Source organism: Chinchilla lanigera, unplaced genomic scaffold (assembly GCF_000276665.1).
Source record: "Chinchilla lanigera isolate Chin_1 unplaced genomic scaffold, ChiLan1.0 scaffold00022, whole genome shotgun sequence".
NCBI classification, from domain to species: domain Eukaryota; kingdom Metazoa; phylum Chordata; class Mammalia; order Rodentia; family Chinchillidae; genus Chinchilla; species Chinchilla lanigera.
Genome location: NW_004955423.1, coordinates 22,246,794 through 22,269,781, shown reverse-complemented (window position 1 = coordinate 22,269,781; position 22,988 = coordinate 22,246,794). Strand labels below are relative to the sequence as shown.

At 38.7% G+C, this 22,988-nt stretch overlaps 1 protein-coding gene across 3 annotated transcripts in view; it reads left to right on the top strand.

Annotated features, from left to right (window-relative positions):
- The first annotated feature begins 191 nt into the window (after window positions 1-191).
- Window positions 192-22,988, top strand: part of Lrrc7 (leucine rich repeat containing 7) — a 505,545-nt gene continuing 482,748 nt past the window's right edge. For all 3 annotated transcript variants that reach the window (XM_013514397.1, XM_013514396.1, XM_013514395.1), the window contains exon 1: window positions 192-266. In XM_013514397.1, the coding sequence (XP_013369851.1) occupies window positions 265-266 (2 nt within the window). In that variant the 5' untranslated portion in view covers window positions 192-264. The remainder of the gene's footprint in view (window positions 267-22,988) is intronic.

Here is a 22,988-nt window from a genome sequence, read left to right as displayed (position 1 = left end):
CGGGAGGGGACGCGCGCCCGCCCCCCGCGGCGCTCTGCGCTCCCGGCCCTTCCCGCGGGGACCTCTGCGGACGGCCACCTGAAGGGCGCCGGCGACACCATGGTCTAGCGTGGCAGCTGCTCGGAATCCCCTCGCCCGCCTCCGCCTCCTCCGAGGACTCGCGCGCCCACTCCACTGCGGACCCTCCGGCACTTTAAGGGATAGCCCTCGGCAGCGGCGCGGCGCACGCTCCCGGAACCCCATGGGCAGCTTCTCCTGCGGGCGATGTGAGTAGTCCGGGCGCCGCGGGGGGCGCGGGGTGGCCGGGGCCTGGGCGCGGGAGGCGTGCGCGGGACCCCGCGAGGCTGGGCGCTCCCCGAGCGACTCGTGCGTGGCCCGCGGAGGCGGCGGCGGTGGTGAGCTGCGGGGCACCTGGAAACCGGGTGCTGGCGGGCGCGTGCAGGGGAGAATCCAGTGGCTGGGCTGGCTGGCGAGGGACCCTAAAGGGTTACATACTGCGAAAAGGGAAGGTAAAAAGCGAGTGCTGAGCGCTGCTGCTGGGACCATGGGTCCAACCGATGTTAGGCCTTGCACCTCTATTATTTCGGGGGTCTCTGGTCATCTTTTTCCCAGAGACCTGTGAAGCGCGTGTTGGCCACACACACACGCACACACACACACACTTGTGGCAGGTGTCACTCGTCCCTTATCTAGGAGGGTGTTGTATTACTGTCTTGAGAGATCTTTGGACAAATGCAATTAGATGGTCTTCGTGGCATTTGGGGATTGGAAGGAAAAGGTGGGCTTTGGGGGAAGCAGGGGACCAAGAAGCATGAAAGACTGGGGGGGGCAGAAAGAAGTGGGGTGCATTGGGGCGAAAGCTTTCCTCCGGAGTCAGAGAGAAAGACGCCTCCCTCTCCCTGAGCCTGGCAACTCCAGCCCACACGTCTCCTTTGTGTTCGCGGGAAGCTGGCGGACCTGCGCTATTTCCAGTCCAGCCTGGGCCCCTTTGCGTCCTGCTCTCGGAGTCATTAAGGATGCAGGACGTGTTTCAGGTTCTGTGTGCGGAGAGGGAGGGAAACCCTATCGGACTGGGGTAATCTTGGCACCCCGCTCTGGGAATCTTAGATGGGCTGCTGGAGTCTCTAGCCTTACTGTATTTTTAGAGTCAGCAATGGGGACTTGGGTTGGGCTGGCAGTTGTAGAGATTGCCTTTAAAAATAGTGGGACTTCCTAATAACCGCGATGGCAGCGAAATTGCTTCATGACACTACTTCTTAGCCATCAGGGCTGAATAAAAGACCCGCCTCCGCCCTCTCCTCGCTCTCTAGCCTCGCTGTCTCCTCCCTAACCAAGTCAGAAAGCAATCGGGGTTGGGCGCAAGGGCGCAGTGCGAGGAGAGAAGATAAGGGGTCACTTTCACAACTCCAGGGAATCGCTCCGGAGAGGAGCCATCTGCGACTCCCACGTTCCTGTGGAAGTTCGCCTGCAGAAGGAATTACAAAAGGCAGGCGGGGTGGGTGGGAGTCGGTGAGAGGAAAGGGTCCTCCACCTGCTCTCTTCCGACCACTTTTGCAATGCGCTGTCCATGCATCGAATTTACCTGCTGTGTAACTGGGTCAGCAGGTAGCTGTGGTACCTGGGTGCCTTGTGATGTGGCTCTCGTGATGGAGGAAAAGCAGTTTGTATCTGAGCACATTTTAACCTGGGCAGAATTTCTAAGCACAATAGAGATTTTATAGCGTGGGCGAGCATAGTGCATTCCAGCGAAAGCAGGACACGTGATCCCTGCAACGGGAGAGATACAGTATTAGGAACTCGATTTTCTTTGTTCCAGGCTGAGCCTGTGGCTGCTCAGCATCCCAGCGGCTGAACTCCCCCTTTAAAGGAAATGATGAGGATGATGATGGTGATGATGATGTCATGAGAATATGTGGAAGAGGAGGCGGAGGATGATAAAGTTGACCACAGGAGAAGCAGAGGCGAAAGAGCATAGATAGCGAGTTGCCTGTGAAGCTCCTGTGACATTTCCTTTCTAATACCCACCTTGCATCTCCAGCCCCTGCCCCATCGGCCCCTGTTTTTAAAGGAGGCGTTCCCTGTGGGAGACTCTGGTGGAAAAGTTCTCCTGCCCCTGCACACGTGGGTTTCCCAGCGCCTCAGAACCTGCTGTCATTGGCAGCAGATCCTGCCACCTCCCCAGTCCCAGTGCCAGGCTTTCATTCAAGCATCCTTAAGCTGACTTACTGGAGCTCTTTCTGCAAAAGACTGTGGAGCAGTCGTGTCCCCGATTCTTGGAAATCAGTGATCACACCAGGGAAAGAGGGAGGAGGTAGAGAACCTGGGATTATTTTATTTTCCCGTAAGAGTCACAGGACTGAGTGCATGCATGTGTACTGGATGTGGGTTTCGCAGGGTTTACACTTGGAGTCCCTGAAGTGGGTCAAGCCTGTGGAATGCCCTTTGCTCTTTGACCATTTATTAATTCAGTGGAAGTAGAACTGGATCTCCACCCAACACTGAACGAGAGTTATGTGACTTGGAGATTGCTTATTTCACTTTGACTCCCATGTTTTACAAGCCATTTTAATAGGCTAAAGTGTTTTTTTTTTTTTTAAATATGGGCTATTTCTGTCCATGCTGCATTGCATCACGTTATTATGTCCTGCTAAAGAAAGCATAAGCAGTTTCCATAACATATTCTGAGGTGAGAGTTCTTGGTACATTTTTTAAAAATTGACTGGCCAAGAAAAGATGTGCACTTACCATGGCAACCCTTGCATTCTTCATCGCTTGTGTCTGAACATATGCAGTTTCAGAATTAGAAACAACTTCATACAGAAACAAACCTGGTCCAATTACAGTAGCCATGTTTTATTCAGAGTTTCAGCGCAGCGTCAGGCTGCCATTATGATGTTCTTAATTAATATTTCATTTCACTTATTTTTGTGAGCTTTTAATTTTTCTAATTCCTCTATAAAGTACAGAAAAGAAGGTTAAAGTGTTTTGTGTGTCTGTTGGCTTTGGATTTTTAAAAGTTTTGAAAATATAGTATTATGAATTTTTACAGTTACAGAAGTCATTAATCGTGTTATCTACCTAGTGTTAATTCCCAAGGGTATTTCTTAAATATCTATTATTCCAGTCCATAATACATGGCAATATTTGTTACATAACCTAGTCTCCTTGGCTATGTCTTAAAATGTCTATTTTTAGAATAGCTGAAAACTTGGCAATATTAGATTTTAATCGATGTACCGAAATTACACCCATTGACCCTCAAATTTTATTTTCTGAATGATTGTGCCCTTAGTATAAGACCAGATCATACACCCCATGTTAACTTCATTCTATACCCAAATTGCTAACATCCACAAAGAGTAACCAACTATTCATGAATCACCGTCTGAATCATCTCTGCATTCTCAGTGTATTTTCTTCTTTACTTAAACTTTTTCATAACTATTTTGGAAAATTGTTCCTTTTGAGTTATATGTTGTTCATTGAACAAAAGTGTAATAATAACCACACCAATAATGAAAGATACTGGATAATTTTGTTCTTTTCAGTAGCAGTGGCTTCTTTGAGTACCATCTACAGCTCATTTGGAGTGAGTCTGATTGGGCATGTGAATTTGCAAGAGGAATTGGAAAACCATTGATCCAAACTGTGACACAGAACATTTAGTTGGGACAAACCTTTTGACCAATACATAATTTCTATCTCCAAGGAAAGGGATACTGGAGATGAGTCCAGGATGTTCGGAGGTTTTCACTGTGAATCACTTTAATTTAGGGGCTGTCAGTGGAACGTTTAGTATTTTCAATACTAAAACTAAAATTTAATTTAAAAATAACAGTATAAACCTGTAGTATAGCAATTACATTCTACTCTGAGGAAACACAAAAGCAGGCTATTCTGAAATCATTGTGGCATGTTTACTGTAACCCATGGACTATCACTGACACATTATCAACCCAAGTCTGTAGTTTACATTAGGAGTCCCTCTGTTAGGCATTCTGTGGGCTTTGACAAATGTTTAAGAACTTTTATCACATAGAATCACATAGAATTTTAATGTCACATAGAATACTTTTACTGTTGTAAACATGCTCCATGCTGCCAATATTCCTACTTCCCTCCCCTGAAACCATGTTACGCTGTGAACCTTTTTACTGTCCCTTTTCCAGTGTGTCATATAGTGAGCATCATAGAGTTGGTCACATTCTCAGGTTGGCTCCTTGAACTTAGCCATATTTGCACGTATTTTAAAATACTGACTTGTGAATTGGCCTTGAAAATTCAGAATGAGAAGTGGCACTGTAAACCAGCGTTTTTGGGAAGATGGTAACCACAAATCAATAATTGTTCTCCTTTATGAAAATTTAACCATGTTCTGTGATAAAGTTTTAATCATTAGAAAAATTTGTGTTTTCGTAGAAAGGACTTTAGGAAATTATGCTAAGAAGGTAAAAGAGGAGTAAGAAACCCTGACTTTTAGAAGTAAAATGTAATTGCCAACAATTTCAGTCAGCCTCTTTTAAAATTATAAAATAGAGGTAGTAAGAACTGCTGAGTTATCTCTGTGCTATAGTTATAAGACAGTGTGCCCCATGAAAGGTGGTGTGAACATTCTGGGAGAATGCAGCATACCCTTTTTGGTATGAATCAGTTTTTCTTTAGTAAGGTGTGGTTGTATGTATGTGTGTGCTTGTGTAGAGGGGTGGCACCCTGTGTTCTGAAAGAATACCATTTACTAATCACATATATCTATTTCTTGTTAAGGGACTAGACTCAGAAATCCGTAAGCATCACTTCTCCTCTGTCTTACCGTAGGATACACAATGCCTAAGCTGTGCTCATCACGACAGCTACCACCTATGAACACCTATGGGGCAGATACTTTATTTCAAAACAAACCTGTAGGACGTACCAGTCTCGCCATTTCAAATATTTGAAAATTGAGACTCCAGTACTGTAAGTGGAATGACCTTGTCACATAGCAAGAAAATGATGGGTCAAGAACTTGGCTCCTGAGGGTGTACCCCCATACCAGGCTCTCTCCTTTATCAGCAAAACCCGGTGTTTATTAAATAGCTGCACTCTGCAATCATAGAATCTCTTCCTAATTTATAAATAAGAATTAAGATTTGGTCCAGCTTTACAAAATGACCTACATCTGACAGTAATGCACCCTACTACTTTTGTGACCATCATTTAGTATAAGAAATACTATTCCTTGTTTTCATAGCATGATTAATTCATGACAGAAATGTTTAATAATCTATTAGAATCTGTCATGCAAAAATACATTCAGGAAGTTTCCAGTGAAGCAAGTTTTGAACCTGTAACTGTCATCTACTTTGAAACTATAATAATAAAGTTGATAAAGAAGTCTCTGGAGAAGACTGCTACTTAAATTATTAATCATAATTGGAAAATCATTTGTCACTCAAAGATACATGGAAAAAATTGATAAGTACATTTAGAACTTTCTGTGTACGCTGATTCTCATGGCGTTGTTTACTGCTTTGATAAAGTGCTTAAAGTCTCTATAGAAGATATTATTTTACTTTATTACACTTGAAATGAATAGTAGTTACCAAAGATGAAGTATTAAAATTTATGTTTTCATTTACATGATCTGTTTAAATATTTTAACAATGCCACTGTATTGGTTTCTTAGATATAGCCTTTCTTCAGAGCACCAGCGTATTTTTGCTGGACTTCACTTTCAGTAAGGTTGAAGGCATATTTAAAACTGGGAGATAGTTACATTGTGCCCCAAATAGTAGCATAATGAATATGTTTAGTTGACCAGAACGTCAGAATACATACGTATGTGTGTATGTGTGTTCAGTCGAAGGAAAGAATTAAATTTTGTGGGATGGAAGACATGAAATATCATGAGAACAAACCAGAAGCTATCATTTCTGTTACAGAAAAGAGATAGCTGATCTGAAAAGAATCAAACAAACTGATAGTATAAGTGCTATTACTTCTTTATGTGATTTCATAGGCAGAGAGAGAAGAATATGGTACTAGGAAAAAGAACCAGTAAAACAGAGCTAACAGAGAAAATATATGCCAAACGATTTGAAAAGAGCTGTGGACTTAATCATTGAGAAAAAAAGTCCAGGACGTTTATGCTATTATCCTATTGAAAGAGATAAAGGTGCTTTTGTGTAGTAGCAAACTATTTTGCAGAATCCTGGCTGCATTATTATGTTGTGGGATACTGGAAGGAAAAGCAAAATGAACTTTATTGAGATAAAGCCTAAGTGTGATGAAGACATTTCTTGTATTGAAAAGGTGAGCAATGGACACAAAGCTAAAATATCCCATCTATAATTGAAGAATGAATATGATACAGAGGATGCAACTAAAATAGTAAAAAAGTGCAAATAAACTCTTATAGTAGTAACCGTGGATGTGTTCTGCATGCCCCAGTGTCATGTTCACCACCAGTAGGCACACTGCAGAGTCCTACAGAATGAAAAGGTATCTTCAGCCATATATTTTTGTTTGTTTGTTTTTCAGTACTGGAAATCGAACTCAGGACCTTGTGCTTGCCAGGCAGGCGCTTACGCCCCTGAGATACATCCCTGACCCTCAGCCACATATTTTGAGCAATTTTATTTTGTTTTTTTGTTTGTTTTGTTTTTTTTCCAGTACCAGGAAATGAACTCACGGCCTTGCACTTGCCAGGCAGGCGCTGTGCCGCTGAGTTATATCCCCAGCCCCATTTTGAGCAATTTTATCCCATTAAGTATTTACTGTCCAGTGTTACTGTGAGTCAGTGTTATTTGGGACATGGTGAATTTTCTTCTCTACAAGTGTGATTAATTTCTTAAAACAATTATAAAAGTGATTGTAATTAAATCCACTCTGAGTAAGTGTTAAATATTAGCGATGTCCTTGGGGTAATACTGGATTATTGAACTTTGGGTATATGCCACATATACACATGGCTGAAATCACTCTATTTCACAACACAAGCACACCTAGCTGTAATCTTACTGTTTCATAGCACTTCAAGGCTGGAAAGAACTAGAGAGGGCCTCACTTTAAAAGAGAGGAGACTGAGGCCAGCTAAATCTGCTTTCTTGCTTAGAGTCACAAGGCTAGTCATGGGAGGAACAACATCGGAACCAGATCTATTATCCGCCCACTTCAGGCAGTCAGACTGCACCCTTGGAATTATTAGAACGTTTTATCTACCTGAGCAAAGTGAAAGAGGAAAAGGAAACTTAATCTAATAGATCTAATTAATGTAGCCAGCCGACATCATCCAAAACACATTTCTTTTTCATTTGGTTTTTGGCCTGTATTTTTCCAAGACTTTTTATTTGGTTTACATATTTTGGACAATTGCCTTATCTTTCTACTTTGATTTAACTGTCTAGGCAGATAGTAATGCAATAAATTTAACATCCATTAAGCATTCTATTTTTAAAAAGATGCCTTTATTTAAGAAATATCAAATTAATTTCCATCAATATTGAAGTGTTCTAAATTTGGATACTATGTCCTCTCTTAATGAGAGTTAAAGTATTGTCTTAAATTATTGATTCCTTTATGATAATTCTAGCTAAATGAATATTGGATGATGGAAAAATTTTCAATTCATGTTAAGTAAATGAATTCTTTCCTAAAAGTGCTATTATTAAAACCTAATCAATGAGTTTTCTGAACAAAAACAAGAATGATTTAAAGTGATATTAACCCTTTAGGAGGGCATTCTAGTAAGAAAGATAAAATGTGATAACAGTTGGAATTTGTAAAACAGACCCATTCTGTACGTGCTTGTCATCCTTCTCTGAAGCCTGCTTTATGGGTTTTGCTTGCTAGCTTTTCCTACCCTGAAATATCTCAGATTTGTTTCCTGCAAATAATAAGGAAGCCAGGGAAATTCACAGGTTACATTGTGAAGTTTCTTTGAAACAGCAAATTCCTTCTTTGAAATACCTGTTTATATCTGTTATAACTTAGTTCTTCTGTCATAAGACATATTCAAAATATGGGTTAATATTATTGAATACTTAATATTTTTCTAGTGCTAAAATTATCAGTCCACATTTTCTAGAAGCTTTGGCTGCCGAGAAACTTAAGGAAATATGTTTTTCAACATTCCAAACATATTGACAACTACTATAGAGCTTTTTCAGCATGATGGTGTAAATCTCTTTAAATATGTATTTACATTATAAACAATGAAATATAAAAAATTGACAAACAGAAGTACTGATGAAGCAAGATATACCTTCACAGTCTCATCTAATAATCTTAAAAAGGCAGATGAAAACTTCTTAGTGCAAATGATGTTCAAAATGGAAGAAACATCATGAAGACACAATTAGTGCATTGCCTAGCAGCACAGTAGCTAGGCTTCATTCGTAGGATGCTGTTGCTTGTGCTGGCTTCGGTGTACTGTGCCCGGGGCTGTGGGTGTGATAGAGCGGAACACGCTTATGCTTTTGTGACTATAATCCCACACCCTGATGCACACTAGAAATCTCAGTGTCCTACACCTCTGTGTTAACGGTAAGACAAGATGAGAGCTTCTTGCTGCCCAAGCTTTGGATTACCTCCCCATCACAATGCATGCTTCATCTTTCAGGATTTTTAATTGAATTTAATTTACTGAGATTCTATTTAACTATGCAGTATAGTTTAAAAACATGGTGGATGCTTGTCTACTTGTTCTATTTTTCTAAGGTTTGCTTTTTACAGACAAAATCATGACCTCAAAACCCAACACAGTAGACATTGACGTGGGATGTAAAGAAAGGGAACTGATGCAGAGATATTCTTTTATACTTAGCTACAGGAGGAAACTCCTAGAACTTCTACCCATGTTTATTTTCCATATAAAAATTATAAACCTGATCTGCTTTATTAAAAGGTAATACAGAGAGTAAGGGTCTCACATTCCTTATTCAGATAGGGGACATATCATTTATGTAAATGTAACATATTCCTCACTTAAGGAAATGTAGCATAATGGACAGTGATGGTGAACCTTGTAGAGCTCTCGCTGACACATATAATCTGTCGTGGCTCACGTGCCGTAGGTTTGCCACCGATAAAGGAAAACCACGGGTAAATGTCTTGACACTGAATCAATTAAAATGTGCTGGTGAGTAAGAAGGTGAGAGCAAAGCCTAAACAAACAGTGTTTAAAGGCTGCTTTTAAAATTTTTGTTTAAATATATCCATGTGTCAACCTCTGAGTTCCAAAAACTTGCTCTTTATGCCTCCCATTCTAAACATTACCTGTGACCCAGACCGAGACCATTGTCTTCTGTAGCAGTTGGCAAGTCATATATCTTTGCTTTTTCTTAACCAGTGTAAGTTTATCCAGAAAGATATGGTATAACGCTGACTGCTAACTGAGTAATGTACTGGTGTCTTAATCCATTTTCTGTTGGTCTAACTGCATCCTAAGGATTGGTAGTTTGTAGAGAGTAGGGTTTGTTCAGCTCATGGTTCTGGAGGTTGGGAGGTACAAGGTTGGGGGGACCCATTTGGTGAGGGCTTTCTTGCTGGTGAAGATTCTGAAGAACCCAAAGGGATACAAGGATCACATGCGGCAAGTGCTGCACCCAAGGGATAGAGACTGTTTAGATAGCTGTCAATCCATTCACGCATGAATGGGCTGTATCCTCCTCAACTAACCAGTTCGGGATCATATTGAATCCTTAGACTTGAGCAAACCCTCTACCCCTGAGCTATACCCCCAGCCTTTTAATCAATTCTTAAAGGCCCCCCCCCATCTCATTTTTGCAGTACCTCACAGTGGAGGGCTGGGGATGTCGCTCAGTGATATCTTGTGTTGTGTGCATGAGACCATGGGTTTAATCCCCCGCCCTGAGGTGGGATGGGAGAGCTCACCATAGGAGTGACATTTTCACATGAATCCTTGCGAGCACATTCTCGCTATAGCAGTGAGCACTTGCTCACTCAGTCTTAAGGATGCACTCATCCCTGCTTTGTCCCTATGTGCAACTGAGGCAGCCCCAAGCCCATAGAGCCCATCATTTGTCTCCCTGTACACAATTATCCATAACTGGTGGAAAAGAATATGTTCTTCATCTCCTTCCTCTTTTATTCCTGGTAGGATTTCTTTGTATGATCGTGTGTGAAAAATAGGAGTGCAGAAAAAGAAAGTTGTATTTGGGCTCGGGGAGCACTGATGGGTGCTTTCTTGTGTTAAATATTAGTGAATGGTTTTAACATCACCATCTGACTATTGATAGAAGAGCATGCTTTCAGTGTAGAAGACCGAATACTTTATTGGGAGTCATAGTCCTATGAGCCAATATTATTTTTAAAAAATGTAGTGGCTGCTAGTATTTACATTGCAAGGGAAGGCTAACGAAAAACCCAGGTTTGCTGCTTAAAAGGGGCCTGCACTGGCCCCTTCCACTGTGAGGCAATCCAGACATTTATCTTCCAGCTGAGTAACAATCACTGTTAATTGGCAAATGCTTTTTTAGAGTAATTAGTTGAATATGAAATATATTGAATATATAACTGTTTAATAAAACTTTAGAATTCCCTGATTGTATTCTCCACATCTTTAAACCTTTAGAGTGTGCGATGTGTGTAATCACCAAATGGTCGCTTCCAGTGTTTTCTTTGAGATGCACCCTCAGTTGGCACAAGCATTCCTAGCATTGTTTAAATGTTTAAATCAGCACATACATAAGGACGCATTTGACTTTTGTTATTCCTAGAAAACTGGCTTACAGCCTAGTGCTGAAAACATATGCATGTTGTGTGGATGAATGAATGACTGAATGGTTTACTTACGCTACTGAGTGCCTGGAAGTGACTGCTTAGTCTTCAGTGTAGTTCATCTCAATTAGTTCTTCTCTTTCCTCTCTGAGCACATTATAGGATTGTACTTCACTTTTCCTCCTGGAAATTAGGTTTGTTAGTTACTTTGCCTAATGCAATGTGAACAAAACAACAACAAAAAAAAACAAAGAAACAAATGAAGAGCACCTCATCTGTGTGGAAGTACTCATGACTCATTGGACCACTTCTTGATGTACCAATCACAGAAGCCCATGTCAGGATAGAGCCTTCCTCACCGTGGCTTCTGAACAGCTATACTAGGTCAAGTCTTCCCGGTGCACATGAATTCAGTACAGAGTTTAAGCAAAAAATGAAGTATTATTATTTTGAGATTCGGGAGATTGTAACTGTAGAAAAATGGAGCATTTCCTTCCTCTCAATTTGAAAGTGAAATTCTAGTTAGTGAATGTGGAATACTGAGATCCAGTTTATAATGTCATGACTATAAAAATGTTATCTGAGCGTGCTTCCAATTTAGTTCTTCATATAAAAATGTGTTATAGTTTATGATTATTTGAGTTATAAGAATTACTTAAAAGATACCAATTCGCTTGAGAATATTTTATAAATTTTAAGCACTTTGACTTTTTCAGCTTGTAATTTTGTGCACAAATAGTATATTTTGATAGTGCAGAAGTTTAAGAGCTGTGCTGCTGACCTTCAACAACTCAGTAATGTCTTCTCTGGCTTATAAGTAAATCAGAGAAACCAGAGCAATATATATTTTGTTATTCATGTACTATTGGGAAAAGTTTTATCATAAAAAATTGAGTTAGGATTTTGGTAATAGAAATGGAAAGAAGTAGATGCTACTGAAATTCCTTTGTATAAGTTATTGGATTCATTGCTGAGCTAATAGAAAGGATTTAAAAAGTATGGTGTCAAGGATTACTCCAAGATTTCTGGCGCGAGAAACTGGATAGATGGAGATACAATTTGTTGCCTCAAGAATGCTGGGGAGAGAGCTGATTTATTCAAGTATAAGCTAGAACACTGACACTAATGTGATGCAAACTAAGTAACTGGCTGACATATTGAAGAAGAATGACTCGGAGCATCAATTAATAAAAACAAACACATACTCCTCTATAGAAATTTCTGGAAATGTATTGAATACCTTTGTAAGGAAAATGATTAAAGCCTCCTTGAGGAAATAAGTCTTCAAATGAATTAAAATTAAAAATTGGGTATGCAAAAGAGTGACTCACTTTATATTATTATCTTGGTTTTCTTTTAATTATTTTTTGCATGCAAAGAAAGCACAAATGCATACCCATTCATTCTGAATACTAATTTCTTCCATCTTTTTCTGTCATGTTTCATATATATTTATAGTTTTTATATATATACTTTATATATTTATACTTTTTATATATATTCATAGTTTTTATATATATTTATAGTTTTATGTATATTTATAGTTCTATATATATTTGTAGTTTGGACAGAACAATTGACTCTTCCTTTTACACTGGATTTCTGAAATGAGAAGAGGGTATCTCCTTGCACATAGCGTATTTGACGTCCATTTAAATACATTGGCCAAAGCCACTCATGAGACGCAGCTTGGCATGGCATGCGGATGAATGGTTAAGCATCCATTCTGTCACAGAGGTTCAGTGATGCTTATTAAGAACTGAAAAATCTCTGTCCACCTCTTGGGTGGTGAGTTAAGCATTTGCACACTGAAAAATAGTTTTTACATCTGAACTGCCTTCAAGGAGACCAGCGTCAGAGGTTGTAGTGTAACAGAAGACACCAACTGTTGAGTGTTCTGGCTCTCTGCCTTGGCTTCTAAGCTCTGGCCACCATGCAGCTCTGTATGATGCAGTTGGACTTTTCAGTAGGCTTTGTTGTTTCCATCTTTGATTGAGTTGAAGCGCATTTCATAAATTCCTCAAATAAATTACCTTTTCTTTGCCTTCTTCTGTTTCCCTAGATGGAGGAGCTCTTGGAAAAAATAACATTCATCTGGAAATTTAGATGAATTAGCAATTTATTGTAGCTTGGAGGAATTGAAATTCATGTTTTTAAGCATTGAAAGTTATGGAATAACATTTTATTTTTCTGTCAAGATCTGGGGGGTTTGTGGTTTGAGTCAGATTTTAAGAATGGATATACTTCGCAATTTTTGCAGTAGTTTTGAGTTCATAAAGCCTGGAATTATTTTTAATGTTCAAAATCATACATTTCATTTCTGTGTAGGTCTACTGCATCTAAAAGTTTGGATTATAACTACGACTTATGATGAACCCTATCTTCATAAAAGAAACATTTTTGTTATTAGATGGAATCTTGAAAATTGGGAGTATTTCTAATTAATTAAAGTCTTCAGAAGTACGTACATTAGAACATTCACATTTGTACATCCTTAGTGTTCTTTTGCAATCAGTTGGAATTCTACTTTGAAAGATGATATCCTAACCTTTAAGATAGTATTTTTCAAATAATTTCATGATTGTGGAATGCTTTTATCAAATGAAATATTACAAAGAACTCCAAGGCTAAATTAAGACTGCTGTGTTTAAAATGGCTATGTTTTATGTTCAAGATTTGTCCCATCAAAGTATAATTATTTTATAATTTCTCACTTCCTATTTTAACAGAGAAAATCTTATCTCCAATTTGGGAAATTACGTGCAAATGTAAGCATTTTTGTTGTTTTCAGTTACACATTACCCACAATCTAAGCGTCGCACAGTTATTTGAGTCATGAATACAAAAGTGGGTTGCACTGCATTAGCTGTCATTTTTGTTTGATTGACAAAGGGTGATATTTTCCACACAATGACCCGGAGAAGTTCACTTTGTCAGATCCATTATCAGCGTGTGTGCAAGGCCTCTCCAGCACAGAAAGGTATCTGTGATGCTAGCTCTGCTTCATAATATCTTTGGCGTCCAGCTGACTAGGCAGAAGAGCAGAGAAAACACAACTCAAGGTTCTCATAGGCAGATGAAACGATTTGCTCATTGTGATAAATGCGGCTCAGTGGGATAGCTTTGGTTTGGGGGCTTGTCAGGGTTTAGGGTCTTTTATTCCTCTAACCCTAACTATTCTATAAAGGCTATTTTTTTGTGGAGTGGCCTTTGGACTGATCAGCAGTGAAGTAGCTTCAGAAGCAAAGATGGGTGCCAAGATTTCCTCAGAAATCCTTCTCTGGTATCCCATAAGACAGAAGTATGTGTGGGTCTTTTGGAGGGTCCTCTATTTTAGACAACATGAATTCTTATTACTCTTTCCTGTTTCATCTGTATTTCTTCCCTGCCATCTGCTACCCCAGCCTTCCAGATTTTAAACTATCTGTCCAAATTACTTTTGGCTGGCATCTGTGGTTTGATAATGTGCACAGCTGACCTGCAGCCAGACCAAAGACATCGGTTTATACCTTTTGATGTTATTTTCTCGTTGTAACCTCAAGACGCGTATTTGAACTTCCACGTCATCATTTAGACATGCTTAACCTGAGCACAGTGATAAGAATTTCACATACATGCTGCCATGATCGGATGATTTCATTAAGAAAAACAGTCTGGCACGTGTACCTTAATGATACTTTGGATGTGCATTTGGATCACCGTACTCCCTCCCCAATTCCAGTGACCATTGGTTTGCTATTTCTTTGGAGATAAAGACCAGATTAATTATTTTTCTTACAAGGCTCCAAGTTCAATCATTATCTATATTTCACCTTTGCCTCCTACATGTTCAAAAATAATCATCTTCTTGAAAAGACAGGTTTCCTGCAATTTCCTGGTCTTTACCTCTAGGAGTCTGGTTAAGTGCCCTGTTTACCTGTTACCTTCTATTGTATTTCCCTATTTGAACTCAGTGGCTGCATTTGAAGGCAGCCTGTACTATCACATTCTCTTTAGTGCTTTACATGTAACAGAATGCTACACAGAGCATTCCTTGCATGTGAACTGCTATGCTGATGTGCAGTAGAGTCTTCCTGGTCTTTTGAAATGTTTTATCCCAAGTGTTTACAAAGTTACTGGTATGAATTTGTGTACAAATGGAATAAGAGAGGGAAATTAGTTATATTTATCTGAGACTTAGTATCATCTCAGCAGCTCATTTAGAGAAATATATGTGTATGTATATATGTGTGTATATATATGTGTGTGTGTATATATATATATATTCCTGTTGTAATCTGTATGAACTCTGAACAAATACAAGTTTTATGAAAAGGATAACATATAAATAATTAAAATTCTTTGCTCCCTTTCAAGGGGAATTATACGCAATTTATAGACTAAAGAAGTACTTTTTTCTGTTATGGAAAACTTGGAGAATTATAAGGAAGTTTTATTACATGTTATAGAATATTGTAATTTTTTTCTCAAGTGATACTTTACCATGTGTCTAGGTCAGGCCTGGTGAAATTAAGGCTTTTAGAAAGAATAAATAATATACATGTATAAATTGAGTCACAATTACAAAAACAGTTCCCATCTCAACTGAAAGTAATCTCAGTTGCTAATACTCATTTGCACCATGAACACAAAAACAGAAGCTTTAAGGAGCCTGAAGCTGTCACGAATAAGTTGTGAGGTATCACAGTAAACATTTCTTGGAAGTACAATATGGGATAAAACACTTGCAGCCAGTTACATGAGCTGGCCCTGTCAGAAAGACACAGCCAGCCACCACAGAGTTCAGAAAAAACTACATAAACTATTACTAAGAAATAAATCCTAAGATTTTTTAATTAGCAATCTGTTCCATTGTGTATCTTACACATTTATAAGATAATCCCTTTGCTTCCTTTCTATCGTAGATGAATACCAACTGCTAAAAAATCTTCTCTTACAAAAGTGATTCTTAAAATGGTAAGGAGGCAGAGTCCCACACAGATCTGTAAAGAATGGAAGATTTTGTCCATTTGGATCTATTGTTGTCAAAGAACAGAGGCAGTAAGAGCTGGTCTGACACTTTGCCAACCTATCTCTGGTTACGTTAGGAGATAAGTCAAAATTCTCAAATAAAATTAATTTAAATTCTTTTCATGTTAACTTATTTATCTATTTAAAAGATTTTTATTTCTTTCTCCCTCCTTCCCTGCATATAAGAACTTCAATATTACTACCCTTGGTCCCTCTAACTGTAATCTCCTTTGCTCATGAGTCAGGTTTGTCTTTGTGAATATCTTATTTCCAGGATTAATTTCCTTTTTCGGAAATCCACAATAGTTTCCCCACTTACAAAATCTCAGTTGAGTACATTGAGGCTTGCAGTCATAAGTTCCACTTCCAACTTTCTCCCTGTTCTCAGGGCCTTCTTGAAACAAGTGTTTTGCTTCGTTGGAACTGAGCTGAGTTCTCCAGTGAGACCTGCTCTGTGCCTCTGAGGAGATGTGAGGGCGCAGCCAGGGTCGGGTCTGGGGGTCCCACAGAGTTCTGTTCTCCTGTTTACCTTGAGGTGTAAGTTTTCAATCCAAACCTTCCTCCCTTCTGTCCTGCTCTTGGCCCCACCCTCCATGAGAGACGATGAAGGCAGACGAAACCATGAGCTGCTTTGTAGGATTATTTTGAAGACCACCGAGAGGAGCCTAAGAAGTCACGCAGTGCTAGTTGAAGACTAAAAAATGCTACCCCTCAGCATTTATTGAATTCCTACTTTATTGAATTTCTTTCTCTAATAGCCCATTTGAATTGTGTCCAATCACAGGGAAATATATGTTCTACTAATTATAAAGACTCAGGGTGAAGCCAGAGTAGGGTATGGGACAGGAACAAGGGTTTCTGCTTTGCATTCCCCAGCTACAAGGCTGTGGATGAGCTCGTCTCGGTTAGCTCTGGATCTGTACGTTCTAGATCAGCTCTGTTCTCACAGGGTGTTGCAGAGAGGAGTCAGTGAGATAGGGCACACCATTTGCTTAAAATAGTCCATTAGGGCCTGGGCATTTAGCTCAGTGGCAAAGCGCCTGCCTGGCAAGCATGAGGTCATGAGTTTGATTCCAGGTACCGGGGGAAAAAAAAACAAAAAGAAACAAAAATAAATAAATAAAACCTAAAATAGTCCATTAGCCTTTGGTAACTGTTATTTGCTCTCCTTTTATTTTTTATTTTTTATTTTTTTATTTTTTATTTTTTTGGTTTTTGTCCGGTACCGGGAACCGAACTCACGACCTTGCGCTTGCCAGGCAGGCGCTTTTGCCGCTGAGCTAAATCCCCAGCCCCTTGCTCTCCTTTTAATTGAAAAATAAATTCTGTCTTTTTTTCAGGTTAGTTGATACCAATGTCTTTTGTATTGAACTATTGATGTAAAACAGGCACTTTTACTTAACTTTATTCTTAGCATTTTCAGTATAATGCTCATTCTTTATTGCTCTAACATACTGTTTTGTTAATTACTAACCAACAAAATCTAAGGTCCAAGAAACTGCCTTTATTGGTAAACCCCATGTTTTGTGTTTTCTGAATTGCAAAGAACAAAATAGGACCCAAAGAATCTAACATGTTCCTATTCTCTAAATAATAACTCCTCTAACATGTTCATATTCTTTAAATAATGTCATTTGTAGAGAGCTCTGTTTTCTTGCTTTCAGTATGTTCCATGAAGAAGTATATCCAGATAGCTTCTGTTTGTCCCATTGGGGTATTTTTAAGTATGTAAAGGGTGAAATGTGGTATAGTATCATAGAGTATTTTATTGGGAGATAGAAAATGTCTTCCTTCTCAAATCACTCCTTTAAAATTATTGTACATATAATTTATTCACCCAAACTTAAAATCTTAGACTTCATTCCTATCTTACTATTATGTTTTTTCTTATAGTTTCACGATTGCTAATTCCTAAATAGTTCTCAACTTTCTTTTCCTCCTTGTTCTCATGTTTGTCCTCCCAGGTAATGTCTTAGTGTCCTCCCTGCCCTAATCCAATGTCTCCAGCCTGACCATTGCTGACCCTCACTTCTGCTGGGCTCTTCCTTGGTCTAACCTCAATAGAATTTTTAGAATTTGAAACTCCAGGAAGTGTAAATCCACTGAGACACTTGATTCAACCCTCACTGATTCCACGATCCTGAACTCTTTGACATGAATTACAGATACATGCCACAACTTCTGCTCTAATATGCATTCATCCTGAGCTGTTAGAAGCTCTGAAAATATATCGAGTCTTACCCAAGCCTTGCTATCTACCAGAAATAAAAATAAACATTCTTTCAGTGTAGTTTCAACTTTCACTTTTTCCTGAGGCCTTTCTATACCTTCATCCTTCTTTCATCCCAGGGAATGTTAGCGATATTTTCCTCTGTGCCTTGAAATTAATTTGTATATATCCCCGCTGTAATGCTAATTGTGTTATTTCAATTGTTTGTGTTGCTTCTTTTCCACTAGGATGAGCATTATGTTACTAGAAATAGCATCTTACTCTTTTTTGTATACTGAGCTCTTCATACTCAGCACCTGTTAATAAGAAAACAAGTGGATAGAAAAAGAATTAATGAGGCCAATAGGAAATTAACAACTAAAAAACATAGATATTATATATATATATATATATATATATATATATATAATTCTATCAGCATAATGGGATCGTACTTATATTCAGAAGTGTCCATCTTCTTGAATGCATTTGAAAGAATATACTATGTTTATGTTTCTAAATTGAACATATAAACATTAAATAAAATCAGTGCAGAATAGGGAGAAAGTATGACTTTGGAACGTCAGACTTGGATTTGAGTTCTAGTTCTAACAAATAATGACAATTTTGAAACAGGTAGTTTTTGTAATCCTTTGCCTGCATAAAGGAAATAATAGTTAACTTACCTCACTTTGGCCATGAGAATCAAACAAGATAAGTAAATGGAAATGTTTGTAAACTATTAAGGAGTAGATATTTTAATTTAATATTTTAGTAGGATAAAATATGTAGCCATGGTCATAAACTCTGATGTGTCAACATCAAGCTTTTCAAATCTGTAACTGACGGGTTCCTTTTGGCATAGTGCTTGTCATGTGTCTCTTTCCTTGGCACATTTACCGAGTTTCTTTTTTTGAAAACGGCCTAGTGAGCTCTTCTCCTCCAGGTCGTTTGTGGTGATGCTGCTGTTGCCGTGTGCGACACACATCCTGGGAGAATCATCTGTTCCTTGCTCTGTTCTGTGGCTTCTGCCAAGGTGACAGAACAATGGTTCAGCTGCCCTGGGTCCACCTGGTCTTTTAAAAATTTCTGTACGACCTGCTGAGACTATTATTCAGTCCAGCGTCAGTGTTTATGTTCCTCTCATCCTCACTCTCCGTCCTTGCAGACCTACCGTCCCTTTAGGACTTTGTGCTCAGCTCAGACGCGTTCAGCTTAGGCATTTTCATGCTTTGTTAGTGAATGAAGGACCCACTGAGACCTGGGTCTGTGGAGCTCTTGTCTGCAAACCTCTAACAGTCTGCTAAAATAGGTACGCGGTTGCTCAGTTATCAGAGATCCAACGTGTACTAAGAGAATTGCAGACTTCCAGGGTTAGACTTTGGAAAGAGATGCACAAGACTTGAATAAAGGTTGCCTAGTGTTGTTTGGATTTTTTGCTGCACCCACCCTGACCTTTTAATCATAATAATGAGCCCATTGTGAAGCACCCATCGCTGTCCACAGTGGAGGTTTTTCCTGTTGAGTCATTCCCTCTTCCAAAGGGTAGACACCTGTTTCCTTTGAATATGGAACTCTGTTATTCAGTGAGACACTCTCCTGAATTCTGTGACTGATAGTCATAATCCATTTCCATTACTTACTGTCCAGCTTTTACAATTACAAGGAAAACCTCTCTCTCAGCAAGTGTTTAGCTTTCCAGCTATTGTGTCAGACAAGGACTTTATACACTCTGTTTTGAAATTCAAGGCTGAGCAATGATTTCTTTGTTCTTGGCTGTATTCATCTTCTCCCTCTGCAACGAAGGCCACCAGCTCTACAGTTTTAAGGGGCAGGAAAGGTACAGAGAGAAAACGCAGCAAGAATATTATCCATGAACTAGCCACAAATACCTGCTCTTAATGTAGTTAATACAGTCACTTAAAGTGAAGAATTGCCACATTTTCTTTAAGTCAATACCTATCATACTCCAAAATTTTTCAAAAAGATTAGTAACAAATTTATTTTGTGTTGTGTGCATCCATAACTAGATTCCAAATGAAGGTGAGAGCTAAGCTAGTTCCTCATCTATAAACTAGAAATGGCAATGGCTATCTTATCAAGTTATTGTGAATAGCAAATATGATAATGTAAGAACAATTACCAAATACCTAGCCTATGCCAAAGGTGCTCAATAAAGTTAGACTCCAACTCTTTCATGTTTCTATGTTGTATTCTTCCAGAGAATTTAAAAGACCTAATCAGAATCAGGAAAGTCTAATAGCGCTGACAGTGAATGCACTAGCTCAGTTACTGGTTTATCAGCTATCTGTGGTGGACTTTTGCAGTCTTTGAAAAAGTACATCCTGTAAGGATACCCCGTGCTCTGAAAATCACCAGCAACAGTGAAGGTTGGAAAGCTTTTTTCTAGAAACCACTTCCATGACACGAGATACTGATATAAAGTAGGCCCCAGAGGCACATGAAAGACAGCTTTTCACATGGGACATTTAGGAAAAAGTAGGTACCATGTTCTAATTACTAACTTGGTGTCTTCAACCAACCCTCACAGTGCCAGTCATGGATCAATTCCATCTGATTAAATTATATTGTTGAACTGTCAGATCAGAAGTAGTCTGTTCATTAGTCCAGGCTTAATACCAAGTATGAGATCTAGACTTCAAAAACATGCAGTGTGCGAACATTATAGAAATGTAGTCCTTCCGGGTTCATCCCACAGACACTTAACAATTTAAGGGGAATAAATATGAAAAATGCTTCTTAAAATACAAGGTTCCATAACATGCCATTGAATGTTACCATTAATATAGCTATTGTTATTACTATTTTTTAATATCTGCTTGAATATGTGGCACTTGAGCCATACATAGATTGAAGTTTAATTTTTAATGAATGGTAATGGTTAATTGAAATGGGAAAAATCAATTCTAAAAAAATCCTATGAAAATAATGGGATACAATGATGAATTATTGATTCTGAATAACATATCAGGGGAGGATAATGTGCCCCATGAGTGCTAAAAGCTCGTTTGCTTTATCCTCTGACACTTTCCAGAGATTTCTCCCAAATAGGCAGAAACAAAAGCAGTGATCATGCCAACTTCCGGTTTGTATATGATTTAGTCCTGTTACTGTACATCAATGTCTTAAGGTTTCAGAGCAGACCTTACGTTGGCACCTCATAAAAGGGGTACGGGATAAGAAGCTATTTGGCAAAAGAGTGGTTTCCTCATAGATGTCAAGAGGAAAAATCTCTGTGCCCAGGAAGCATAAATCATACCTGCTTTGAAGCAAAGCCATATGATTCTTCAGTAATCTCCCTATGGATAAAGCATAATAAAAACAATAGCTTCCCTGATGGATTTACTCCAAAGACATTTATAAATCTGATACTTAGTATTTGGACAACTCCCTGTGATTCCACAGTTTTTCATAACTCATATCACTGAGATAAATATTTTTACTTCTCTATATTACCTGGAAATTTACCAGAAATCAAATCTATGCTTCAGAATTGATGATTGGATGAATGCTTATCTCTCTGTTTCATCATTCAATTAAAATAAACAAGAAGCAAATGAAGCAAGAGATGGACATTTTTCTCTTTTATTAGTAAGGCACGAGCCAGCTTAGCACGTCTGTCTAATGCAGTCTCTTTGCAGGCTGCTGTACAGTCTTAACTCTTAACTACAGTCTTAACTCACAAAGACTATCCCCCTTCTCTAGTTCTACTTCTATTTTTTTTTCTCCTACTTGTCTTGTACATGCTTACTCAAAAAAAGTGTTTTCTAATCATGTTCCCAATGTGAAAGTCGTGGTGACAGGTTCTAGGGATGGACCCAGTTCTCTGTCCTCACCTGTCCGTGTACGGGAGTAAAGGAGTTCCATGTTCACCTCATGGCCCATCCGTGGGGTTGCCTACCTTATCGCAGCTCTCTGATACTGCCCTCATCTCCCTCTTCCCCTGCACCTCGCCCCACGGTGAACAGCAGGTACACATCATATCTCTTCAGTCTGTAAAGAGGAGCAGATGTTTCAATTTAGGGGAAGTTTTAAATGAAATTAAATCGTTACGTAAAATCTACTTACTCAAAGAACATAAGATCATTTCCCGAAAGGGATCAAAAAATGAAAAATTTCGAGATTTTATTGTAATTCAAAGAGATTATTTTATCTCAGAAGAAATGAAAAAAGGATGAGCCAGTAATTTTTCTCAAAAAAGCTGACTTTTGGAAACACTGGAACATTTTCATAACTTTTGAGTTTTAAGTCATTACATTATAAGTACCTAATGCTAGCCAAACACCACTGTAAATTTCCTATCTAGATCCAGGGCAAAGACCACTCAGAAGGCAGGGCTAAATTTATGGCAGTTCGCTTTCTGTGAAGATTTTGGCTGAAGCATAGTTTGGCACTTAGAGGACCATGTGGAAATTTAAGAATTTATCTTAATAAGACAATTGCTAAGCGTCTTACTTTTCCATTTAATGAAAACAGCTGCTATTTTCACTTATCAAATGTACTTCAGTAGATGCCTGACGTGTATTTAAGCTTCACAATATCTGTAGGGGAAAAGATTTTTATATTCTCAAATTTTGAACCATGAAAAATGTGGATTAGTGATTGGTCTAGATGAGTGACGTTCTCAAAGTTTTAAAAGGCAGAATTAAGTGAGACACAAACCTAGAAACTCTGACTTTTAAAAGCTTCTTTTTAATATCTCTTACAAGGTCGTGGCTTTTTTTTTCTTACACTATGCTTTTTAAATACATTCAATGAAAGTTTATGTTCCATTAATTGAAAGAGTTCATACACAGCTGATTCTGGATAGGTAACTCACCTCCAGAAAATTTTCCTACATAATATGTTGTTTGTGTCTATACATGCTTCTCAGAATATCTGTTTTTCCAAAGGATTGAATTTGCTGACTTCATGGTTTGTAGCATGGAAGACAGGCTGAGTAACAAAGCATAAAAATGAACATTTGGTCATTTGGATCTAAAAGATTTGATTAGTCTTTTTATTCAGTTAATGGGAAAATAATCATATT